At 40.3% G+C, this 20183-nt stretch overlaps 3 protein-coding genes across 6 annotated transcripts; all 3 read right to left on the reverse strand.

Moving 5' to 3' along the window:
• Positions 1 to 173: 173 nt before the first annotated feature.
• On the reverse strand, positions 174 to 7950 carry LOC117729866 (stromal membrane-associated protein 1-like). Its single transcript, XM_034531286.1, has 10 exons — positions 7562 to 7950; positions 7009 to 7142; positions 6466 to 6551; positions 6272 to 6347; positions 6072 to 6134; positions 5870 to 5945; positions 4446 to 4576; positions 3664 to 3880; positions 2519 to 2856; positions 174 to 842 (listed from the first exon to the last, which is right to left on the reverse strand). Exons 1-10 carry the CDS (start codon positions 7677 to 7679, stop codon positions 708 to 710), a joined length of 1374 nt encoding a protein of 457 aa, XP_034387177.1. The 5' UTR covers positions 7680 to 7950; the 3' UTR covers positions 174 to 707.
• Positions 7951 to 8040: 90 nt separating this feature from the next.
• Positions 8041 to 12495, reverse strand: cenpk (centromere protein K). 4 transcript variants are annotated; one of them, XM_034531615.1, is made up of 10 exons: positions 12394 to 12495; positions 12089 to 12190; positions 11940 to 11996; positions 10682 to 10745; positions 10387 to 10433; positions 10197 to 10279; positions 9971 to 10069; positions 9505 to 9640; positions 9341 to 9394; positions 8041 to 8700 (listed from the first exon to the last, which is right to left on the reverse strand). In XM_034531615.1, the coding sequence occupies exons 1-10, from the start codon at positions 12394 to 12396 to the stop codon at positions 8548 to 8550; spliced, it is 798 nt and encodes a 265-aa protein (XP_034387506.1). In that variant the 5' UTR covers positions 12397 to 12495; the 3' UTR covers positions 8041 to 8547. The 4 variants fall into 4 exon arrangements, with proteins under 4 accessions (XP_034387506.1, XP_034387421.1, XP_034387591.1 ...); XM_034531530.1 differs by having other exon boundaries at positions 8041 to 8703; XM_034531700.1 differs by lacking the exon at positions 9341 to 9394 and having other exon boundaries at positions 8041 to 8703.
• A 4529-nt stretch (positions 12496 to 17024) lies between these two features.
• On the reverse strand, positions 17025 to 19499 carry lbx1b (ladybird homeobox 1b). Its single transcript, XM_034541043.1, has 2 exons — positions 18945 to 19499; positions 17025 to 18420 (listed from the first exon to the last, which is right to left on the reverse strand). The coding sequence occupies exons 1-2, from the start codon at positions 19270 to 19272 to the stop codon at positions 17927 to 17929; spliced, it is 822 nt and encodes a 273-aa protein (XP_034396934.1). The 5' UTR covers positions 19273 to 19499; the 3' UTR covers positions 17025 to 17926.
• Between the last annotated feature and the right edge of the window lie 684 nt (positions 19500 to 20183).

Consider the following 20183-nt stretch of genomic DNA (forward strand, 5'->3'; position numbering starts at 1 on the left):
TTGAACAATCTGCTATTCTGATTCCTAATATACAAAAAGTAGTGTATATCACTGGTAGTTAGTTTCAGTGGTTAAGTGAGATCCTGGATCAGAATGTAGGCACGTATAGGTGATAAAAATGACCCTGCAGGTATATTTATATATACACATCATAGAAGACGCATCAGAGCCAGTCATTTATTATCACTTTAATTTTATAGGGGAACCACAAGTACTTTAAAAGAAGGTTATAGAGCGCTGTACAATTTGGAGCAGTACTGACAGACTTGATAGTCATATCTTCTCCCGTTAAATACTATTCAATTAAATGTTCTATATTCTTATAATAATACAGTGATACAATAAAAGCTTGTGTAACTGGTCCTGCAGCTTTTCTGATATGTCGATATCATTTTTGTTTGGACTGTTATTTCCTTGTAATTGTTTTCCAAAAAAGGAAAATAAAAGTTAGGATCAAAAACCATATGACAGGCAGAAACTGCCAGGCTGTAATCCTGTAAGAATCCCAATTCACTCACACAATAGAGAGAAAGAGAGACAGAGAAAGGGAGAAGGAAAAAAAGGAGATACAATTTTATGTTCTGAAGGCTGGTCCGCAATGGAAATGGACATCAGTTCATAGGGAAGTGCAAAGCAGCACAAGATATATTTTGCACTTTCTGCAACCTTGAATCTTACTCTGCCCAACCATCAAGCCGCTCAAAGGCTCACTTCCATAGTGGTGTGCTAAGTGTCTGGCCGGATCCTGCGGCGGCCCATCCACCCATCGCTGACGGAGGCTGACCAAAGGCCATCTGGCCACCTGCACCGTTCAGGGTCATCCCTGACATCTGCTGATTCACCTGAGGATGCAAGAGAGATCTACGTCAACACCAGAGCATAACTTCATGGATTGTAATATTAGAATTCTGAACCCAACCATGTCCTGAAAGTAGTCCATGATCTCTGTAGTCAGATTGAGACACGAGGTAAAAGCATGCTTCTAAAAAATATCAGTCAAAGTTGTACTTAAATCAAAGCTCCTCCTGTACAACTTCTTCACTAGACTTTTTACTGCCTTGCTTTGGTGTCTCCTTTCTGGCCTCTAGGGGTCAGGAATAAATTATTGCTGCTCCATATATTCTCTACACCAGTGTTTTTCAACCACTGTGCCGCGGCACACCTGAGGTTGTCAGGTGTGCCGTGAAAAATATATATTTTTTACATACTGTCACTTCATTCGTGGAAAAAAAAAGCCAACTTGTGTGTTTGTGTGTGTGTATGTCGTCGCGCTGTTGGTGGTGTAATGTTTCGGACGTTATTGCACTGATGACACGGAGACGGGACGACGTTCTACACTTAACTCCCCTTTTCAGACCCGTTAATCCCGCCTCCCCTCTACTCCTCCAATCACAGGCACGCCCCCTCGACCAGCATGCACGGTGCCACACTGTGATTGACAGCCACGTCACAGGGTCGCTACAGTGGTATGAAGGCTCAAGAGAGATAGGTACAGTACACGCATAAAAGTCTAATGGAGAAATTTTTGAAAAGAAAACTAGGTCCTGATCAAGAGCCCCCCACACTTGATCCAGATGATGAGCCCAGTACAAGTGGGTGTCAAAAGAAGGCTAAAACGGTGAGCTCAAGACAGTACAGTGATGAGTATCTGTCATTTGGATTTTCCTTCACTGGGGTTCCCGCCTCACCGAGTCCATTGTGCGTTGTGTGTGGGGAAAAGCTAGCTAACAGTGCCATGGTCCCTAGCAAGCTTAAACACCACTTGCAAACTAAACACCCTGCGCTCCAAGACAAGGATCCAAACTATTTTGTTTGTTTGCGTGACAACACTATGAAACAGGCATAAAATGATCTGTACCTGGGCATAAAGCCTGTGCCATCTTGGCATTAGGATGATGTTAAGTTTAATAAAACACAACAAATAGAACACGCGTTTCCCTGATTTCTTAGAGTATATTATGCTCATGCTAAAACTATGTTTGGGTTTGATTTGCATATCATTTCCTGTTGTTGGTGTGCCGTGAGATTTTTTCTGTGTCTTAAGTGTGCCTTGACGCATAAAAGGTTGAAAAACACTGCTCTACACCCCTGCTGGAAGCTCCGTCCACATCCTGTGTAGTAACTTCACCCATGCAGTCTTGAAACATGGATCCCGTCTCGTTTACCATGCTTTGTAAGTCTGCCTTTTTTTGCTGCGTCATCACCGTTCATATATACAACCAATGTGTTTATGGTTGAATTGTTTACTAGCGCACAATGCTCTTTATAGATCTAGCCTCTTAATGTTGCACCAGATAAGATTGACGTATTTAACTATAACATTTTCTTCAGTGATTAATCGTGTAAATAAATCGTGATCTCAATATTCACCAAAAAAAAGCAATCATGACTGACTTTTGCCATAATCAAGCAGGCATACATGTACACAACCCACATAGCAAGATGTAATGTAGAGTAGCTTTTTAAATACCCTCTTACAATGCTGGAGTAATCAACATAGCCCCATGGCTCTCCATACCTGACCCATGTTCCACTGAGCCTGCTGCCCGGGCTGGATGGCGTACATGCCCTGAGCAGGCACCATGCCTGCAGGCAACGCACCACCCTGTGGTCCCATCATCCTCGGTGCCATGCCCATCACACCGGTGGCTGGTGCATTCCCCATGAAGCCATTAGGCATTGTCATCCCAACCATCATGCCCGGACTGGGCCCCATCATGGCTGCCCCGCTCTGAGCCATCATGGCACCCATGACGGTTGTAGGCGGCATGGCTGTGCCCATGCCAGGGAAAGCCTGATAACCACCAGTGGCCTGGACAGGAAACTGCATCTGGGAGGGGCCCATGAACATGCCAGCTGAGGGGGAAGGAACAGAGGGAAGAGTGTTATGCATACAAATATGTCTTTCAAACCTGTACTGGGATATGTGGGGTGTTTTCCAAAACTAGTTAAATATTTGGCTGTGTGTTTGTTTAGGAGCCTGTTAATCATGAGTTACGACTGAGTGACTGTTAGGACATACAAGCTTGCATCCACTTGCTCCTTAAGGATTATGTGCACCACATAGATCCCAGCATTACCTCGATGAGGAAAATGTCTGACAGTCAGTGGGCCTCCCCATGGATAAAATCAAGACAACTGCACCCCCAAGTTTCCATAATTTGTGGAATGTAAATTAGAAGTGTAATGTTGCCATGAAGGCAATGAGTTAGTTGTGGGCGACAACTGGATCTCCATTTTCTTTGTCTATATATATATATATATATATATATATATATATATATAGGCAAGTTCTGAAGTTATAGGAAGCATATTTCTTCTCTGATTTCATGTCAGGTTTATGGGGGATGGCTATCAAACCTCAATGTTTTACGGTCCAGACCAAATGTGTAAAGTAGAAAAAAGATGGAATTAAATGTCTGGTCAGATTTGCAATCTCTCCTGCAAGTAGTTCCCGATTTAAATTTAAAAAATGTCTGCCAATTCTCGGCACATTTCTTTTGTTTAGCAATACCAAGGTTTTGGAGGAAACATATACAATTCTTTCGGAATCGAGAAATGTAATGTAAATTACAATATAAGAAAATGATTATGTCTCAAAGACATTACAATACAAGAAAATGACTTGGGTTGTATTTCACATTATTATGTTTGCGTCCTCACCAGCGGGGGCCTGTTGGGACATGCTGTTGGTTCCATAGAGGGACAGGATGGAGTCCTTGGACAGCGGCTTCTTGGCTGTGTCTTCAGTTTTAGTGGTGCTACTGGTGTCACTGAACAAGTCCAGGTCTCCCTGCCCCGACCCTGAGCTGGATCCGCCTCCTGCTGCCCCTGCTGCTCGAGCTTGTGTCGGAGTGCTGGCTGCGTTACTGGAGCTCACCTGACAGGCAGAAATGTTTCAGATGAAGGTATAAGTAACAGTGACTTAAGTTGAAAACATCGGTAGCTCAATTTGAAACTTGTACTGACAAAACAGGTTTTTAATGAATGATCATCAATAAAAGGTTAATCATTAAATCCAATTACATTTGATTAAAGTTTACAACCTCGTTGTCATACAGCCATCAGCTATTTGACAGAATGGCTTCCATGTTTTCCTCATGTATAAATTATTACCATTTTACATTGAACGATCAATCAAGATAGTAACAAATGCCTGAATATATAAATACACATGCACACCAGTTAGCCCTATTTAAATGTTTAGCCCACTGATTGCCTCATTAGCTGCATTCATTTTCTGTCTCTGCCTCTTTCCCCGTCTCTCGTATTGGTGTTTCTGTCTTGTGGGCCATTGAAGCTGGTAGATATCATTTTACCATTTATTTTCTACTGCACACTTAATTTCAGTTGTACAACTAGACAACCATTACTGTCAAGCTCTCCTGAGCATCATTCAGAAATTAGTACTAAATCTGAACAGGGGACTTCCTGCTGGATTTTACCTGAGAAAACTGAGCTGCAGATGAGGATGCAGGGAGGGGGTTGGATACCATAGGGCCGAATATATCCAGGTCATTGTTGTTCTGGCTTGTGCTCGTGCTACCATTGTTAATTGATGCAGCTGCCGGTACGTCTGTGACGGAGAGGTAAAGAAACTGGTTTTACAGGAAAAAATTAAGAACCCACAGTTGGAGAAAACAAGTGTTGGACTGTTTAGAAACAACTCACTGATGACACATACATTCTACCTGAATTTACAAGAACGTATGAAAGCTCACAAATAAAACCATAACACATCATGTAATTGCTGTGAAACGGTGTGTAAAACAGGGCTTATGTTTGCTAATGTGAGAATATGTGTCATCTTTCTATTCATTTAAGGCCCTCCCACATCTGCAGAACAGCCTGCAGTCAGCATAATAGTTATTACAATAAAGATGTATTAGCTTGCCCTCATTAGCTCATTAACCACAAAACATCCAAATAGTGCAATGCCCCTCAGTAGCATAAATGTCATCTTACTTTAAACTGTAAATTAAATTGCTGTATCAATGCAGAAATATTTACAAAATATACACTGCAAAACCTGCTGCAAGAGACCCAGCAATGGAACCATGAGCAACAACCTTTCCATATGGTTGACATAAATGTGCTTTAAGCAGCTGAGATTAGTTGTTGCCTCCATTCATGATGTGATGTGAAGTGTCCCCATTGTATGGTTTATTCAGTATAATATTTAGGGCTGGTTCCCCAAAGAAAAAAGGTCCAAACATAGATGTAAAATACCAGAAGTTACTAGTCATTCGCTAACGACAGTAGCTGAGTCAGCAGTTTTTACACTTCCTCTGAGAAACTCACAAAAAAAACCTTGCTGTGGTTCACAGCCTCAACTGTAACTTAAAAGAACAGGCGTCATTAAAGTCCTCAGTACAGAGAACACAGCGGATCAGATTGGGTTGTCTGCTTCTTGTCAGATGAGTAACAGTCACAGTAACTGCTATGTTACTTGGGTGCTAGAAACCAACTGAAATGGTAACAGTGACTTTTGACGTTACTCTCAAGCACAATGCTTGATTATTACACATCGACGGTGATGACAACACAAGCTACAAACAAACAGTCATGGTTAGTATTAAATCACAGCCATAACATGCTATACACCAAGCAAGAGTTACAGGCAACGTTTAAAGTTATTAAATGTAATACAAATCAGTAATCTAAAATTACACAGCACTGTTTAACCCTCCAAAGTCCCAGCTCTATTAGTTTATAGTCTTCCACTCAGTTATTGGAACCAGCAATTAAAGGAAAATAATTAAAAGCTGAAAACGTATTTAACCAGATCCCATAAATATCTCAGACTCAGTCATCACATTTCATAAGATCTTTTATTTTCCAGCAACACACAAAGCGCTGAGATACTCACCAAGGCCAAGGAGGTTCACAGAGGGTTCTGAAATCTTAGCGGGGCTGATTTTTGGAGCTGGCCTGGACTCGTCGATCTAAAAGCAATGGTAGTAAAAATAAATAAAATAAGTAAAGAAATCTCTATATGGTACAAAAATAATGATGAGGAGCATGTTCCTACAACAGCTCTACTCATGAAGGAATGTGCACGAGACACTTACCTTGGTGTAGGATGACACCTTGCTGCCTCTGTCGGTCTGCCTCTCTTTTTTACCATCTTTTGGCTAAGAAAAACAAAACAAACTAAAAAATGAACAACAGGAAAACGGATGCCAGCTTAAGCCACTTGTCTCTAAAAGTGTGTACACTACTTTTAAAAGCATGTACATTCATTTTTTAGTATAAAAAACTGGATACATACACTGCTCCCATTGGTCACATTCTTGCTGTAGTATTTCTTCTTTTCATATTTATCCCTAATGAAGAATTCCACAGCTCTTAGGTCAGAGTTAAGAGAAAGATAGGCGACAAACGCGTAACAAATTAATAGCTTCAATGTATACAGTATGGCACTTTCCAGTTATCTTAAGTGTGTCTGCTAATAGTGAAGGATACTGGTCTGTTTGAGGTCTTCTGAAGTTTTCTGGAAGGTTTGCCTCATAAAGCTGCCTGGCATTGGTGTTAGCCATATCCTGTATACTCTAAACAAAAAAGAAGAACAAAGGACAGAGGTTTGTTTATATATATATTCATGTTATCAGTAAACTTCAAGGTGAACACTGGCAGTTATGGTAAGTTCCAAATGACATCAATGCAGCTTAGTGACCGACCCAATCAATTTGCATTATAGGAGTTGTAGGATCTGGTATGTTTGAAGCTTGACTCACACAAAGGTTAGGATCTCTCACCATCAAGCAAGTTTATTGAGGCACAGTGCTAAATTATAATAATAAATGTGCAGTCTTGTCACAGGTCTGAGGCTTTGAAGAGGAAATGCTTTGTTGTGACTAGGAGGACAGATATGCTCACATAAAGGATGCAGAAATAATTCTCCTTAACCCAACAATTTTGCAATAATTTCTCATCACAGCAATGTAAACTGATTTAAAGCATTGTCTTCTGTAATTGAACCAAAGTACATCGAGAACAAAACAATACCTGCATTTGTTCTGTAGTCCATTGGTCCAGGTTGACTGATTTGACCCTGGATATGTGCACTCCCAGGTTCCTGTGGATGCCAGCACACCGGATGCAGATAAATACTCCCAGATTCCAGGATGCCCATCTTGGACCTAATAAAGCAAACGAACAGTAACGTGACTTGATTATTTAAAGAGGTGTCTGAAGAAGAAGAAAACATGCACGATCTTGTAGTGACTTAAAGTGCCAAAAGCCAGCTTTGTATTATCTACCAATGACCTAACATGGAAACAAGTTCCTGTGGAGAACCTGCACCAGTTTGGTAAACGCTTGTAAAACCAGACCAACGCGCTGAAGGCGGCGTTAAGGGAGAGCGGGAGGCTTGTGAGGATTTAGAGAAGTTAGCTTGCTAGTTAGCCACTTAGTTTAGCTTGAGGGGAAGAGATGTCAGCTGACGAGCTCGAGCCAGTTAGCTCAGCTAACCAACGCAGACGCTCGCGACGAATTCTGAGTGAAAATGTGAACTCCGCGAAGTTGAATGGGTCCAAAACCGACAGTGTGAATGTCGTACCTTTTGCCTCGCAGTCGGCGCAGTACTTGTTGTCTTCCTCTCTCAGCATTTTGGACAGGATGGCCTGGTGCTGCTCGTTGAGTTTCTGGGCCTTCTCTCTCTCCGAGCGGGTTGCCATAGTCACGGCTCTAGTTGGACTCCTTTAATACAAAATAACTATACTTTAATCTGTCGTAAATTTAATTACGTTTCTGATAAAAGACCATAATCGGAGTGTTGAACGCCTCGGAGTGAGATGTGAAAACACCCGGAACCGGAATATCCCCTCTCCGCCCACAGGAATGCTAAAGGTGACGCGGCGGATGCGTCCGATTGGACGACAGTTCTGACGTCCAGTGACGCACAACGTTACGCATGAAAAAAGTTTATCCACCAGTCTCCATTAATAATTTTAAATGGAAAGATGGCTACTGGTTGCCTACATCAACCATGAGAAGACAATCAATGAAATTATGTTTTTTTTAACAAAACCTCACATCTGCAGGTCCCATGTTTATTGAACATGAAAATATATACATCAAAATAACACTTCAACACTTGGGTACCTACCTTAAGGCTTTTAAAAAGTCACATTATAAAAGGAGCTCAAACATTTGAAATGAAACCAAATATAGTCATAAATACAAACTTACATTTCTCATTGCCAATTAAATCTTGCCATTGAAAATAGGATCTAAGGAAATATGTACTTAAGATAAAGTATCAACCTAATGATATGAGTTTACACGAAATTGAGACTTCAATGTAGGTGTTCTCTGATGTTTTATAGGACCCATGGTTACTCTTTAAAAAATTCATGTGAACCCTAATTGGGCAAGTTACATATTTAATAATTCACACTTCATTCTATGTCTAACCTCATATCTTTCCCAGCTCTTCTTCTTCATACAAGCAAACATAAATATACATAATGATGGCACTATACAATCTGACTCGAATTAGAAACATTAGCAGAAACGTGATACTTAAGATGCCTATTGCACCACTTAACAAAAGGGTTCCAGGCGGATCTTGAAGTTATTCTCCTGGTGCCTCACTGCAATGCCATAGCGGAGCAGCATCTCCACGTACGGTGGCCAGAATGTGCTGTCCAGTGTTACATAGGGGTCATGTGGTGTAGTCAGGACCTTGTTCATGAGCTGCTGTGGGGGTACAGAGGGAGATTGATGTTAAGGGAGGGTGCAAGGCGATACAACCTATAAAGTATGCAGGTCAGCATTTACAAAGAGATAGTTCAATAGATTTTGATTTGTATTTCTTTCGCCACACTGGAAGGAGATGCTAGGAGAGAGATAACGTGACAAAAGTGCCTTTCCACACGACGGGAGGGGCAGGAAAATAAGATGTAACTATTCGCTGTCATTGAAAAACAATACGTTATAGTATTCTTGCTTAATATATATTACAGCAATAACCAACAACAAACACACCTATAAGTTCCTTCTCCATCATTTACCTTCAACATCCCAGTGGAAGTCTTTCACAGTAGATATTTTGATTTATATATATATATATATTTTTAAAAAATCAAAATATCTACTGTAATATATATTTTATTTTTTGGGATTATATATATATATATATATATATATATATATATATATATATAAAAATATATATACTATCTAGTTATAATCACATCACGCAAGACAAATTCTAAAGTGAACAACTACATGGCAATACACTTGTATTATAATTTTATATAATAAATATTATATTCCTTTCACAAGGAAAAACAACAGTACATCAAAGTTGATTATGTCGTGCTTCAAACCCCACCTCAAGAATTTCATTAAGTGAAATCAAGTCTTCATCTAACTCCTGGGTAATGTTCTGAAAATAAAGACAAAAGATGGTTATCTGCAATGGTGTAGTAACCGCACCGGTTTGGCATGTTAACAGGCTGCACGGACAATCATCTAACACAGAACAGGCCGCTGCACCTTGTTCTTCTTGTTTGTACTGGATTCATTCTGAGGGAGAGGGATGTGCTTCTCCAGTATGTCCCCCAGTGACTCCATCAACCTTTCTTGGTAGATCTTCATTTTCTGGATTTTCAACTTGGTGTCCTGCAATATACTGTGGAATGCACATGTCAACACAAACGCACACACATTTTGGTTCTTACATACAGTTTTCAAAGTTAAGTTTGCATACGGTTGAGTGCTTCAGTGCTCTTGTGCTCTTGTCTGTTGTCTTTGAATGCCATCAACCTGCTCACCAGGCTGTACGTGAAAATTAGCTTGTGTGGCTTAATCTGGCACATTTACATGATGGACTCAAGTGCTTGTGTTAACGAATGTGCATTGTCCCTTCTTTAAAAAAGTAAATGTGTTTTGCTGCCCTCCAGTGGAAATACACCTCAGAGCTTGAACTCCTCTGGTTTAGTGTGATCGCCATGACACTCACCTGTGCTCTGAAAAGGTCCCCTTTTCCAATTGAAGTCGTTCAACATGGTCATTGGCAGCTATCAGCACCTGTTTCTTCTCCTCCAACCACTTCTGTTCACTAAAATACATATATTTTCAGAGCAATACACTGAGCTAAAACAAATGAAAAGTATCTTCCATTCACTTCTGAGAAACATGTATATGCTCTGAGAAAAGTCTGTATTATTACTAAAAGATGTACGCACAGTTCTTTAGTTTCTCTCAATTTGTCTCTCTTTGCTTCATGGCAAGAAACAACCATCTCAAGTTCAGAGCACAGCTTGAGCATCTGTGGAAAACAAAGTGGGCAAATGGATTGGATAACTAGAACTGAATTTAAATAAGGATTTCCAACAAGACACATTCTTATATGTTACATTTCACACACAGACATACCTCTTCTTTTCCAGCTTGAAGTAAAACTTCTGAATTCGATGCCAGCACTGGGTAGAGCAAAAATAAATAAACAAATACTAGAAATAATTGTATAAACTGCTAATTTTGTAAAAGCAAACAGTAGATACAGCAGGTATAACAATTAAAAAATGATGTAAAAGCCTGGAATCACAATTTGATAAAGTTACAAAGTCTGTTCCTCTTAAGATTTAAGAGGAACAGACTCTTGACTGGTACTGATTTGTGGTATTTATATTTCAGTTGTAAGCACTTATATTTCATTACTGTTACTTACATTCTGGCTCCACGGTCAGCCACTGCTTCAGTTCAGCTTCTGTTGCTATCAGTCGATTTACTGCCTATTGAAGAAGAATATTCACAGATTAAACACATGACATCATATTTATGAAGGCTATTGATTAGTTATTACGTTATTTACAAACACCAATGGCACACCTAATGAATGTAAAACAAATAAGCTAACAGTAGTTTTGTCAAATGTGACGAGGAAAATTACATAAACAATGGTTTAATGGTAGCTGATTGTAAAGCCTCCAATGGAAATCAATCATCTCAGTTTGGTGTGGTGAAATACTTTATTAAAAATACTAATACTGATTTGGTGATATTTTAACTGAAACATCTGTACGTCTGTGCAAACAGGTGAGGATGAGGTCGGTCTAGTTTGTTGAAGCAGTAAGGCAGTGGGGTATTTGTTTTTCTACAATGACATACCTTTAGGGATGAATCAACTTTGAAATGCTGCATAATTTGTAGACACAATGTATAACATACTCATTACTTGTTATTTTAATCTGTGGGATCATTGGGGAAAAAAGCCTTTTTTGAAAGCTCTCTCCCATTTTGTTTAATTAAGTTTCCCTTAAACCATAACGTGTCTAGAATTGCTAGGTGTGATGAGCTTTTTTATGGCTGTCCAAGCAGTTCCTTTCTTCCCTTTACTGTGCATTTTGTTGCATAATTGATGGTTGATTAGATAAATAGGTTATTTTGCTTGCCTCTTTATACGTACAATAAAGAGCTGTATAACTAGGACGTTTTGAAGATCCATCCATCCATCCATTTTCAATACCGCTTATCCTCATTAGGGTCGCAGGGGCGCTGGAGCCTATCCCAGCTGACATAGGGCTAAGGCAGGGGACACCCTGGACAGGCCGCCAGTCCATCGAGGGCACATGTAGGGACATACAACCATTCACTCTCACATTCACACCTATGGGCAATTTAGAGATCAATTAACCTGCAGCATGTCTTTGGACTGTGGGAGGAAGCCGGAGAGCCCGGAGAGAACCCACGCTGCCACGGGGAGAACATGCAAACTCCACACAGAAGGACCGCTCCGACCGGGAATTGAACCCGCGGCCCTCTTGCTGTGAGGCGACAGTGCTAGCCACTACACCACCGTGCAGCCCGTTTTGAAGATAATGTTAGTAATTTAAAGCAACACCGACTTCAGGGTTTTCCATTTTGTCACCAGTATCATTGATAAAATATTATATATGACCAGCAATGAACATGTACAATCATCTCACCTGCTGCTGAGGATTCTCGCAGAAATCTGGTTCACAGAGTATAATCTCATTCTGAAGCTGCAACACAAAAGAACAGGTCTGCGGTTTGTAGCTTCGTTGCACATCCAGTGATTGGTTGGAAACGACAGCCTGGCTCCACATTAGTTTACCTTTTCCAGCCGAGCGAACTGCTCCTCACACTGGTCCATCAGCTCAGCCTGAGCTGCCTCTGACAGCTCCGCTGTCGCCTGGCCGCCGAGCTTCACCTCAGCCTGAACACGGATACATGAAACCCACACGCAGTGGCGATGTTGAGGTTGTATTAGCTGTCGGCTGGTTATGGCTCGTGATGCATTAGTGAAAAGGTGACGTTGCAGGGCCGATATTCTCGACAATTATTGTGAATACATCTTATTTTACATTTCTGTGTACATATTTGCAGTACAATAATTAGTCAAAGGAGGTCCAGTCTTACCATAATATCTGAATTTCACTCTCTTTTCTCCCCTCACGGAAACCAACAACAACAATCCCTCCTTTTTCAAAAAACCGCCAACACTGATGACGTAACGTCTGCGACAGAGGGGAGTGCTGAGGAGCGTCGAGGCTGCGCTGTACTGCGCATGTTCAGTGCGGTCTTCAAAACTGCGAACCGCAGTAATGCAAATTAAGCTATTTTTTTCAGGGGAAATGGGTAAGTGAGTAAAAAAACTGTTGTGATGATCAATCTGGCATTGTGGACAGCACAACGCAGAAACCGTGCAGCAATCAACACAACATTCTTCAGCACTCAGGGCTTTATGGTTTTCTTTCTTCAATAGAAAAACTGTCCTTTTCCAACAAAGCCAGAGCAAGGAGTCCTTTGATACGTCTACCTCTGGCGGATTAAAAGATCAACACTCAGTCAGTGCTTTTCCCATCACTGCTTAATAGTAGGCTACAGGTCCGGTAAGGGAGCAGGTGCAGTTGGTGTATGTGTCCAAATGTTTTGGTCAGTAACTAAGTATAATACAGTAAGACGGAAACAGACAATGACTATTCTGAACATGGTGTTACAATCTCTCCAATAAGTCTAATACAACATTAATACTGAAAGAGAGTGAGGAGCAGATCCGTAGCCTGCATCAAGAAGCAAGTTTTTACCCAAATCAATCTTAATTAATGTAACAGATCAAAGATCAAAACAAAATTCAATTAATTTTCTTTAGGAAACACAGACATCATTTGTATGTCAAATGCTCATTTTCATTTATATTTGTATATGCCTTCTAATCGCAATTGCCATTTAATTGCTAAATATCTCACGTATCACATTGACTATTTTGGTTTTGCAGTGATTTGTTTTTCTTTAAGGTACTCTAATGTGTTTTGATTAATATACATTACATTACACACACACACACACACACACTCACACACACACACACACACACACACACACACACACACACACACACTAAAGCTGGTTAACTGCTCAGTACACTGTCCTGTGAACACCAGCAGGTGTCTCTGCATTTCTTTCTCCTCGGTGTCCGCACACTGTTTTTTCTGTCTGTCATGAACCTTTTTTCATAACCAGCATACTGTGGTTTGACACATTTCATTTACATGATGAATCCACCCTCCCAGATCTATCCATCACCACTGATTCATTTGACTTTATTTAACAATTTATCTGCCTATTTTGGTGTTTTTGCACTATTAAAATGCCCATTGCTTATATCTTGTAACTTTTCCACCATATTAATAAAATGTCTTTATTTCATTTCTACAAGCTACACCCATACTTATCTATACTATTTTAGATTATATTCATGTGCTGCTAATGACCTTTTTGTGTATGTAACTTCTCTTTCATTTCTTGATTTGCATCATTGCTCAAAAATACTAAGCTCTTAATGTTGATGCAGTTTTAACCACATTTATTTTAACCATCAAAGGATGATGTGTTTATCATCAACTAGGTATCCAAACAATATTTAAAGAGACACGATAGTCTGCATTCATATGTAACTGCAGTTTACTGTAGCCTCTTCTTCCTGACTCACATGTAAAGCATAAATGTATAAAACCATTCTTTTTTTTTTAATCATTTCATATAGTTATCATCCCCCAAATTACATCCGCCTGTGATCTGAAGCTGTTGGTGCCACCAAGACTGTGAAGCAGATACACTTCCAAATAATGAGGTGGCAGTCTGTGAAATGCTTTGAATTTTTCTTTCCAAAATGTTCAAAATACATCAGCCAATCGGCATCTTTTTCTCTCTCCTCTCTCTTTATTTAATATATAAGACAAACAAGCTTTGGTTGATCTATCAGAGCATTTGTTGCAGCAAATCTGGATGAACAATTTAGTCCAAATAATGAGATGGACTCTTTCCTCTTCTGTCTGATTTGAATACAGTGGACATGCTGCTGCAGCAGTAGTGTTTACATGTTTACTGATTTCCTGCTATATGTTTTCAAGCTACAGCCCCAAAGAGCACATAGCCTGGATTATTTATATCATCAACTAGAATTTGATTAATATGCAAATTTCCAAACAAACTGTTCCATTTGAGCCTTCAGCGCAGCCTAATTAATCAACAGTTAAAGGAAATTAATACATACATCAATTCTGTCAGGAACATGCTTAGTTCAATCGCCCGTAAAATTGAAGTTTGAAGTATTAACTGGCTCCACAGGAAGGCTATGATTAAAACTCTACAATTCAGGCAATCCAGACGAATATAAAGTCATTTACAGATCTTCTTTTTTAATACTTATTTAATAATAAGAAGAAGAAGAACCATAATAATAATGATAATACTATTTTTTGGAAACAACTGGAAACATGAAACTAATTAATGCATTTGGGCTTTAATGCTGTCACTCGACCAGTGTCTAAAATATTCATTCACACTTTGCACCTGAGACTCTTTTCCACAAGGCACAAATAATAATAAAGTATAGTGAGAGAGAGAGCGAGAGAGAGCTTGTGTTAAAAAAGGGGAGGGGAAGAGATGAAAAGAGAGAGGGCTGTTCTATTGTTTCAGTAGAGACTCATGCATCAAACTTCAATTTTCCGGACGATTGAAGTAGTGATTTTTTCCATCTTGAAGTAAAATACTGAAATACACTTAAGACCTCCAGATTAATTACCACGAAGTGGTCCCACAGACTGTAGTATTACTTATCGCTGGGCCTCCTGACAAGCCCTCATAAAATAAGCAAGTGAAATCCATAAACTTAGCCTGCCTTAACACTCTCTCCCTTCATAAATATGCTTGATTCAGAATAGGCTGACACACACAAAACTACACAGTGTTGTAATATACGCCTCAAAACAAAGGATTAGTTTGTAGAAATAGTTTTAAATTGACATGTTCATTTGCAAGTCATTTTACAAAATAATCAAAATTATTTGAAATTGAATTAGTCTTTGGAGGTATCCCTTTACAATCAAGGGTTACCTTTGGTTAACTAAACATGAATACATATAAATTAAAGGCAACACTTTACCCCCTATTTAGCATAAATAAACTTAATATGGTAAATGGTTGCACACTATACACACTATAATGTGCAGATATTTAAAATGTTTATTAATGGGCAGTATTTGTTAACAACTCCAACTTCTCCTATGAAAACAGATTTTACATTATTACAACAGTGTTTTACATTGTCAATAATTATCTGTTTATACACCATCCTTGGAGTCCAAATGGAGGTTGAGTTGTTGACAAATACATTAATAAACGCTTCTATGTGCTTACAATTACATTATAATGTGTTTTAAACAATTTATAAAATAGTACTTAAAAAATGTAATATGAATCATTTGCCTACAGAGAATTAACAATATAGCTTCAGCCAAATTACAGGTCTATAAACTTATTCAGGTTGTCTTAAATTAAAACTACAAAATAAATTAAAATAAAGAAAAAGCCAACACTATAAAACAAGTCATGAGAAGACAGCCCTACTTATCATTTCTGTGAACAAAGCGAGTTAAACGGGAGCTAGCCTTTTGAGTTCCTCTTTGGACACTCTCTCTTTCTCACATCATGTTTTCAGCTTCATTAAACTCCGTAAAGACAAAAGAAATAAAGAGGCAGAAGAAGCAAAAGGAGATGAGAAGAAAACAAACAAAGGACTCCCTAACCAGACTTTGGCATAAATGTCACAGTCTAAACTCTTTATGGCTCCCTACTTAACATTAAAAACACTTCCAACAAAATCCATTTCTTGTTTAGAAAACGTTCTTGGACAGAAGTCAAACATATTATTCCAGAGCTTAAAAGCAGAGAAAGACAAGCGGCTCACAAAAAAGGGGCAGTTTCATTGTAATTCATTGACTTGTTCAAAACGCCAGGCAAAGAAAAGGGCTAGACATTAATAGCCGCAGATGCCCTCATGAAGGGAGAGTCTATGTAGGCATTATGGCCTTTGTTCGCACCCAGTTAAACTGTTTAAAAGGAGGGTTAACTCAATCCATCAAATTGTCTGAAATTGTGAGGAAATTTCAAAAACCATATGGCCTCCAAACGTTTGCGTCCTTTTTGTGCGGTGGGACACACTTGTCTCAGTATTGCTGCCTGCGGGGGACCGGCCCTGCTCCTTTGTGACTCGTCCCATCAGGGAACGCTGCTCATTTGTCCCCACTTTTCATGCTTTACGCTCAAAATTACAGCCCAGTCCCGCAGAACAAAAAAGGTCTATAAAGGCCCGGAGAAACTGGCCCAAAACTTTGTGTTTTTGTGGCATCCTCGTCTTTTTTTCCCCCGGCACCAGATTTGTGTTTCTCACATAAATTTTTGCCACGAATGGAGAAACACGTCTGAGGGTCAAGAAGCCATGATACGCATTTAGGATGTGAAAGGAGATGTGAGATTCCGGGCCACAAAATGTTTAGAGCATCCTAGTAGAAAAGAACACAAAGGGACAAAATAGTTCAGTATAATAACTCTAAATAGGCCGCTTTGATGGGCTTACACGCCCAGATTTGGCAGGGAGAGCGTGTTTTCTTAAATGTTTTTTTTTCGTCCTCACTATAGAAAAAAAATCCATGCTATTATAATACAAAAACCTCAATATTAATTCAAGAATTACAACATAAAAGATATATTCAGAAAAGCCATTTTATTCCCATAGTAGCCTATATACATTACAGTCTGTGCATTGGTTTTTCAAATAATGTCCTGATTTTAGAAAGGCACTTACAGGTGTACAAAACATAACAAATTTATAACTGTAAATCTATTGTATCCAAACAATAAATCTAAAAAGTAGCCTATAGCTTGTCAAAATCACCGCAATATAATTTTTTGTTTCTCGCCGTCGCGTGAGCATTCCCATAAAACGCATAACTGTGAATGTCCGAGTTTGCCTTTCCGATTATCATCATCATCATGCACTGCAGCATCGGGACGCCAAATATGAACTGAAGTCAAGGGGTCCAGTGAGATGATGAGGAGCAGGAGAAGAGCCGGCAGTGAAAAAGTGACTCAATTGCGATTTGGCTCACAGAAAACACATAAACAATTAAATTAAAAAAATAGTAAAAATAAATAGATAATGATCACAAATCAAATCATGCATTTACATGCAAAACATATGACAAACTGGAGCACTTTCATTGTGGTGTGTGAGGGTTTAGGCCTTATAGCAAAAGCGACAGAACAGGTGTGTGTGTGTGTGTCTGTGTGTGTGTGTGTGTGTGTGTGTGTGTGTTGGCCTATAGTGTACAAAAATAATAAGTTACTCATGTCATTATAGACCATATTGCTTTGATTGCAAGAAGTAACAGTTTTCTAATGAATACATTGTAAAATACCACTGCATATTTCTTGTTCGGTGTTCATGCTTCACTATGAATAGGTCTATTTGTGTCGATATAAAAGTCATTACATTTTGGTACATGTTCTGAGATATGGTATACAATATAAGCAGTAAGTTACAAGTCCTCGGTAGGAATTTTTTTATCGTCTTTTTGTGTTTCTCGACCTTCGAGCCCACGCTGCGCCATCAGTCATCAACATCAATCTCCACGTCCTCGTCCTCGTCCTCTGAGCACTCTTTACTAGTTGTGTGGTCTGAGAACGGAGACAGCGGCGAGTTCCGCAGTTTCTGAACGAGCTCGAGCGCCTGTTTGCCGCCCCGCGTGGGGGAATGGGCTCGCGGGTGGCCCAGCGTGCCGTTGGCGCATTTCTCCAGGTCCGCCAGCTTGGCGAGCTTCTCCAAGGGGACCTGGCCGATGGCCTTGGCCGACTCCACGTCGGCCTTCATCTCCTCCAGGTCCCGTTTTAGCTTGGCCCTCCGGTTCTGAAACCACGTGATGACCTGCGCATTCGTCAGGCCCAGCTGCTGCGCGATCTGGTCCCGGTCGGCCGGGGACAGGTACTTCTGGTACAGGAAGCGCTTCTCCAGCTCGTAGATTTGGTGATTGGTGAACGCCGTCCGAGACTTCCGACGCTTCTTGGGAGTGCTTCTCTGGCCGAACAGAGTCATCCCGTCCCGGCCTGTGAGGAGAGACAGAGGCCGTGTGAAAATCATTGAATCCTTCAGGTGCAGGGCTTCCTCTGCACCGCTGCAGTGTGCGCGTAAAAGTGACCTAATGCAAAAAATAACAATGAACGTGATCCTATATGTGAAACAGTAATGCCTTTAGCTCTTATGGGAACGGGTTATTACAATAATATTACACAGACACCACTGGGAAATGTTGAGCACCAGACACACGAGACCCTTATTATTATTAATAAAGAAAAGCGGTGGCGATTTATTTCGACCAGCACAGCCCAGCAAATGAACACGCCTTTTGTGCGATCATACATTTAATGGGAAATATGCCTTCGTGAAAATATTTGCTCAGGCTATTAATCAAGCACATTTAATGAAATAATTGCACGACAGGGTTTGAAATTCAAGGTGTAACCAAATGGTTATTTTCTGTCTGTGCAGGCCAGTGAATAAGGAAACACCAGTGAAACGCCTAACATTAAAACGGTGAATTTGAAATGTATTTTTTTGGATGGAGATTTACCTTCTGCAGCCTGTAAAACGCTGACTTCCAGTCCCTTGAAGGTCTTGCTGGCCAGCTCCTCTAACGCGCAGAGCGGGGAGGTTTGGGTGAGGAGAGCCCGGCTGGACAGAGGAATGCTGGACGGACGGTGCTTTTCAGAGGACGAAATTAGATGAGCTGTTCCGCAAATTGTGTAACTTCGTTTCACAGACGGTTTGTTCAGGATATCCTCGATGCTGAAGGGGGTGAGCGGCTTGTTGGAGTTGGCAGGAGGCGGCAAGTGGTCCAGCGGACTTCGCCTCCTGTTCTCCACTGCATCACATTTGGCCACTTCTTTGGATGTCATCATCGGCTGTGCGCAGAGTTTGTAAAGGACTTCGTTGAAATATTCGTCGATTAAAAACGAGCAATGCTATTGAGGAAAAAAGTCACATAACAGTTTGGGGAGGTACAAAAAACCCCAAGACACCGACGAGAGAATGAAGAAAAGAAAATCTTATTCCAAAATGGGATGTCTTCAGAGTGTCGATCCTCGGTAGCTGCAAGTCCGCAGGAGTGAGATGCCTCCTTGAAAATGGCGAGGTCCAAAGAGTTGAGGATTACTAACAAGTTATCATTGATTGGTAGGTAATCAATTATCTCCAGTGGCACTTTCGCCCTCTTCCCTTTCACTCTTTGACTATGTTGCAGTCCAGTGCGGGGCTTTTTGCGACTGGGGGTGTCCCATTAATTAGGACGCATGGCTGGAAGGAGGAGGAGCCCGGCGGAATTATTATAATGCTTTGTGCTCTTATCATCTTTGGTCTAATTTAGTCGTGTGGTGAGATACCAGAATAGGTTTATGGGGTAAATGAGGGGAAGCAGAGGGAGAGGTGCAGAGCAAGAAAGATAAAGAGAAGAGATGACTATATCCGAAGCATTTTAAAGCAATTCTATGCGTAATACTTAGTTTTTAGTTCAGCAGGACTTTCTAGGCTTTTATTTTGTATCATGGATGCTGTCAAAAGACAAGTCGACTCAGGGGTTATCTTAGCTTTCTCAGATTGTCAGAACAATTTTTTCCTCGACCGAAAGCGTGGATGATCTTTTGTTTTGTAAAGGTAATGTAGAGCTGGGCCATATATCAGCTCTGATGATACCTCCTCTGGGGCGGGAGAGAAGGAGCAGCATGCATCCCTCTCAGCAACGCCAAATCCGGGCCATAACTCAGGAGAAAGGGCTCCTTTTTTTATCATCCGAGAAATATTTCTTCTCCTCTCA

Source organism: Cyclopterus lumpus, chromosome 1 (genome assembly GCF_009769545.1).
Source record: "Cyclopterus lumpus isolate fCycLum1 chromosome 1, fCycLum1.pri, whole genome shotgun sequence".
Classification (NCBI taxonomy): domain Eukaryota; kingdom Metazoa; phylum Chordata; class Actinopteri; order Perciformes; family Cyclopteridae; genus Cyclopterus; species Cyclopterus lumpus.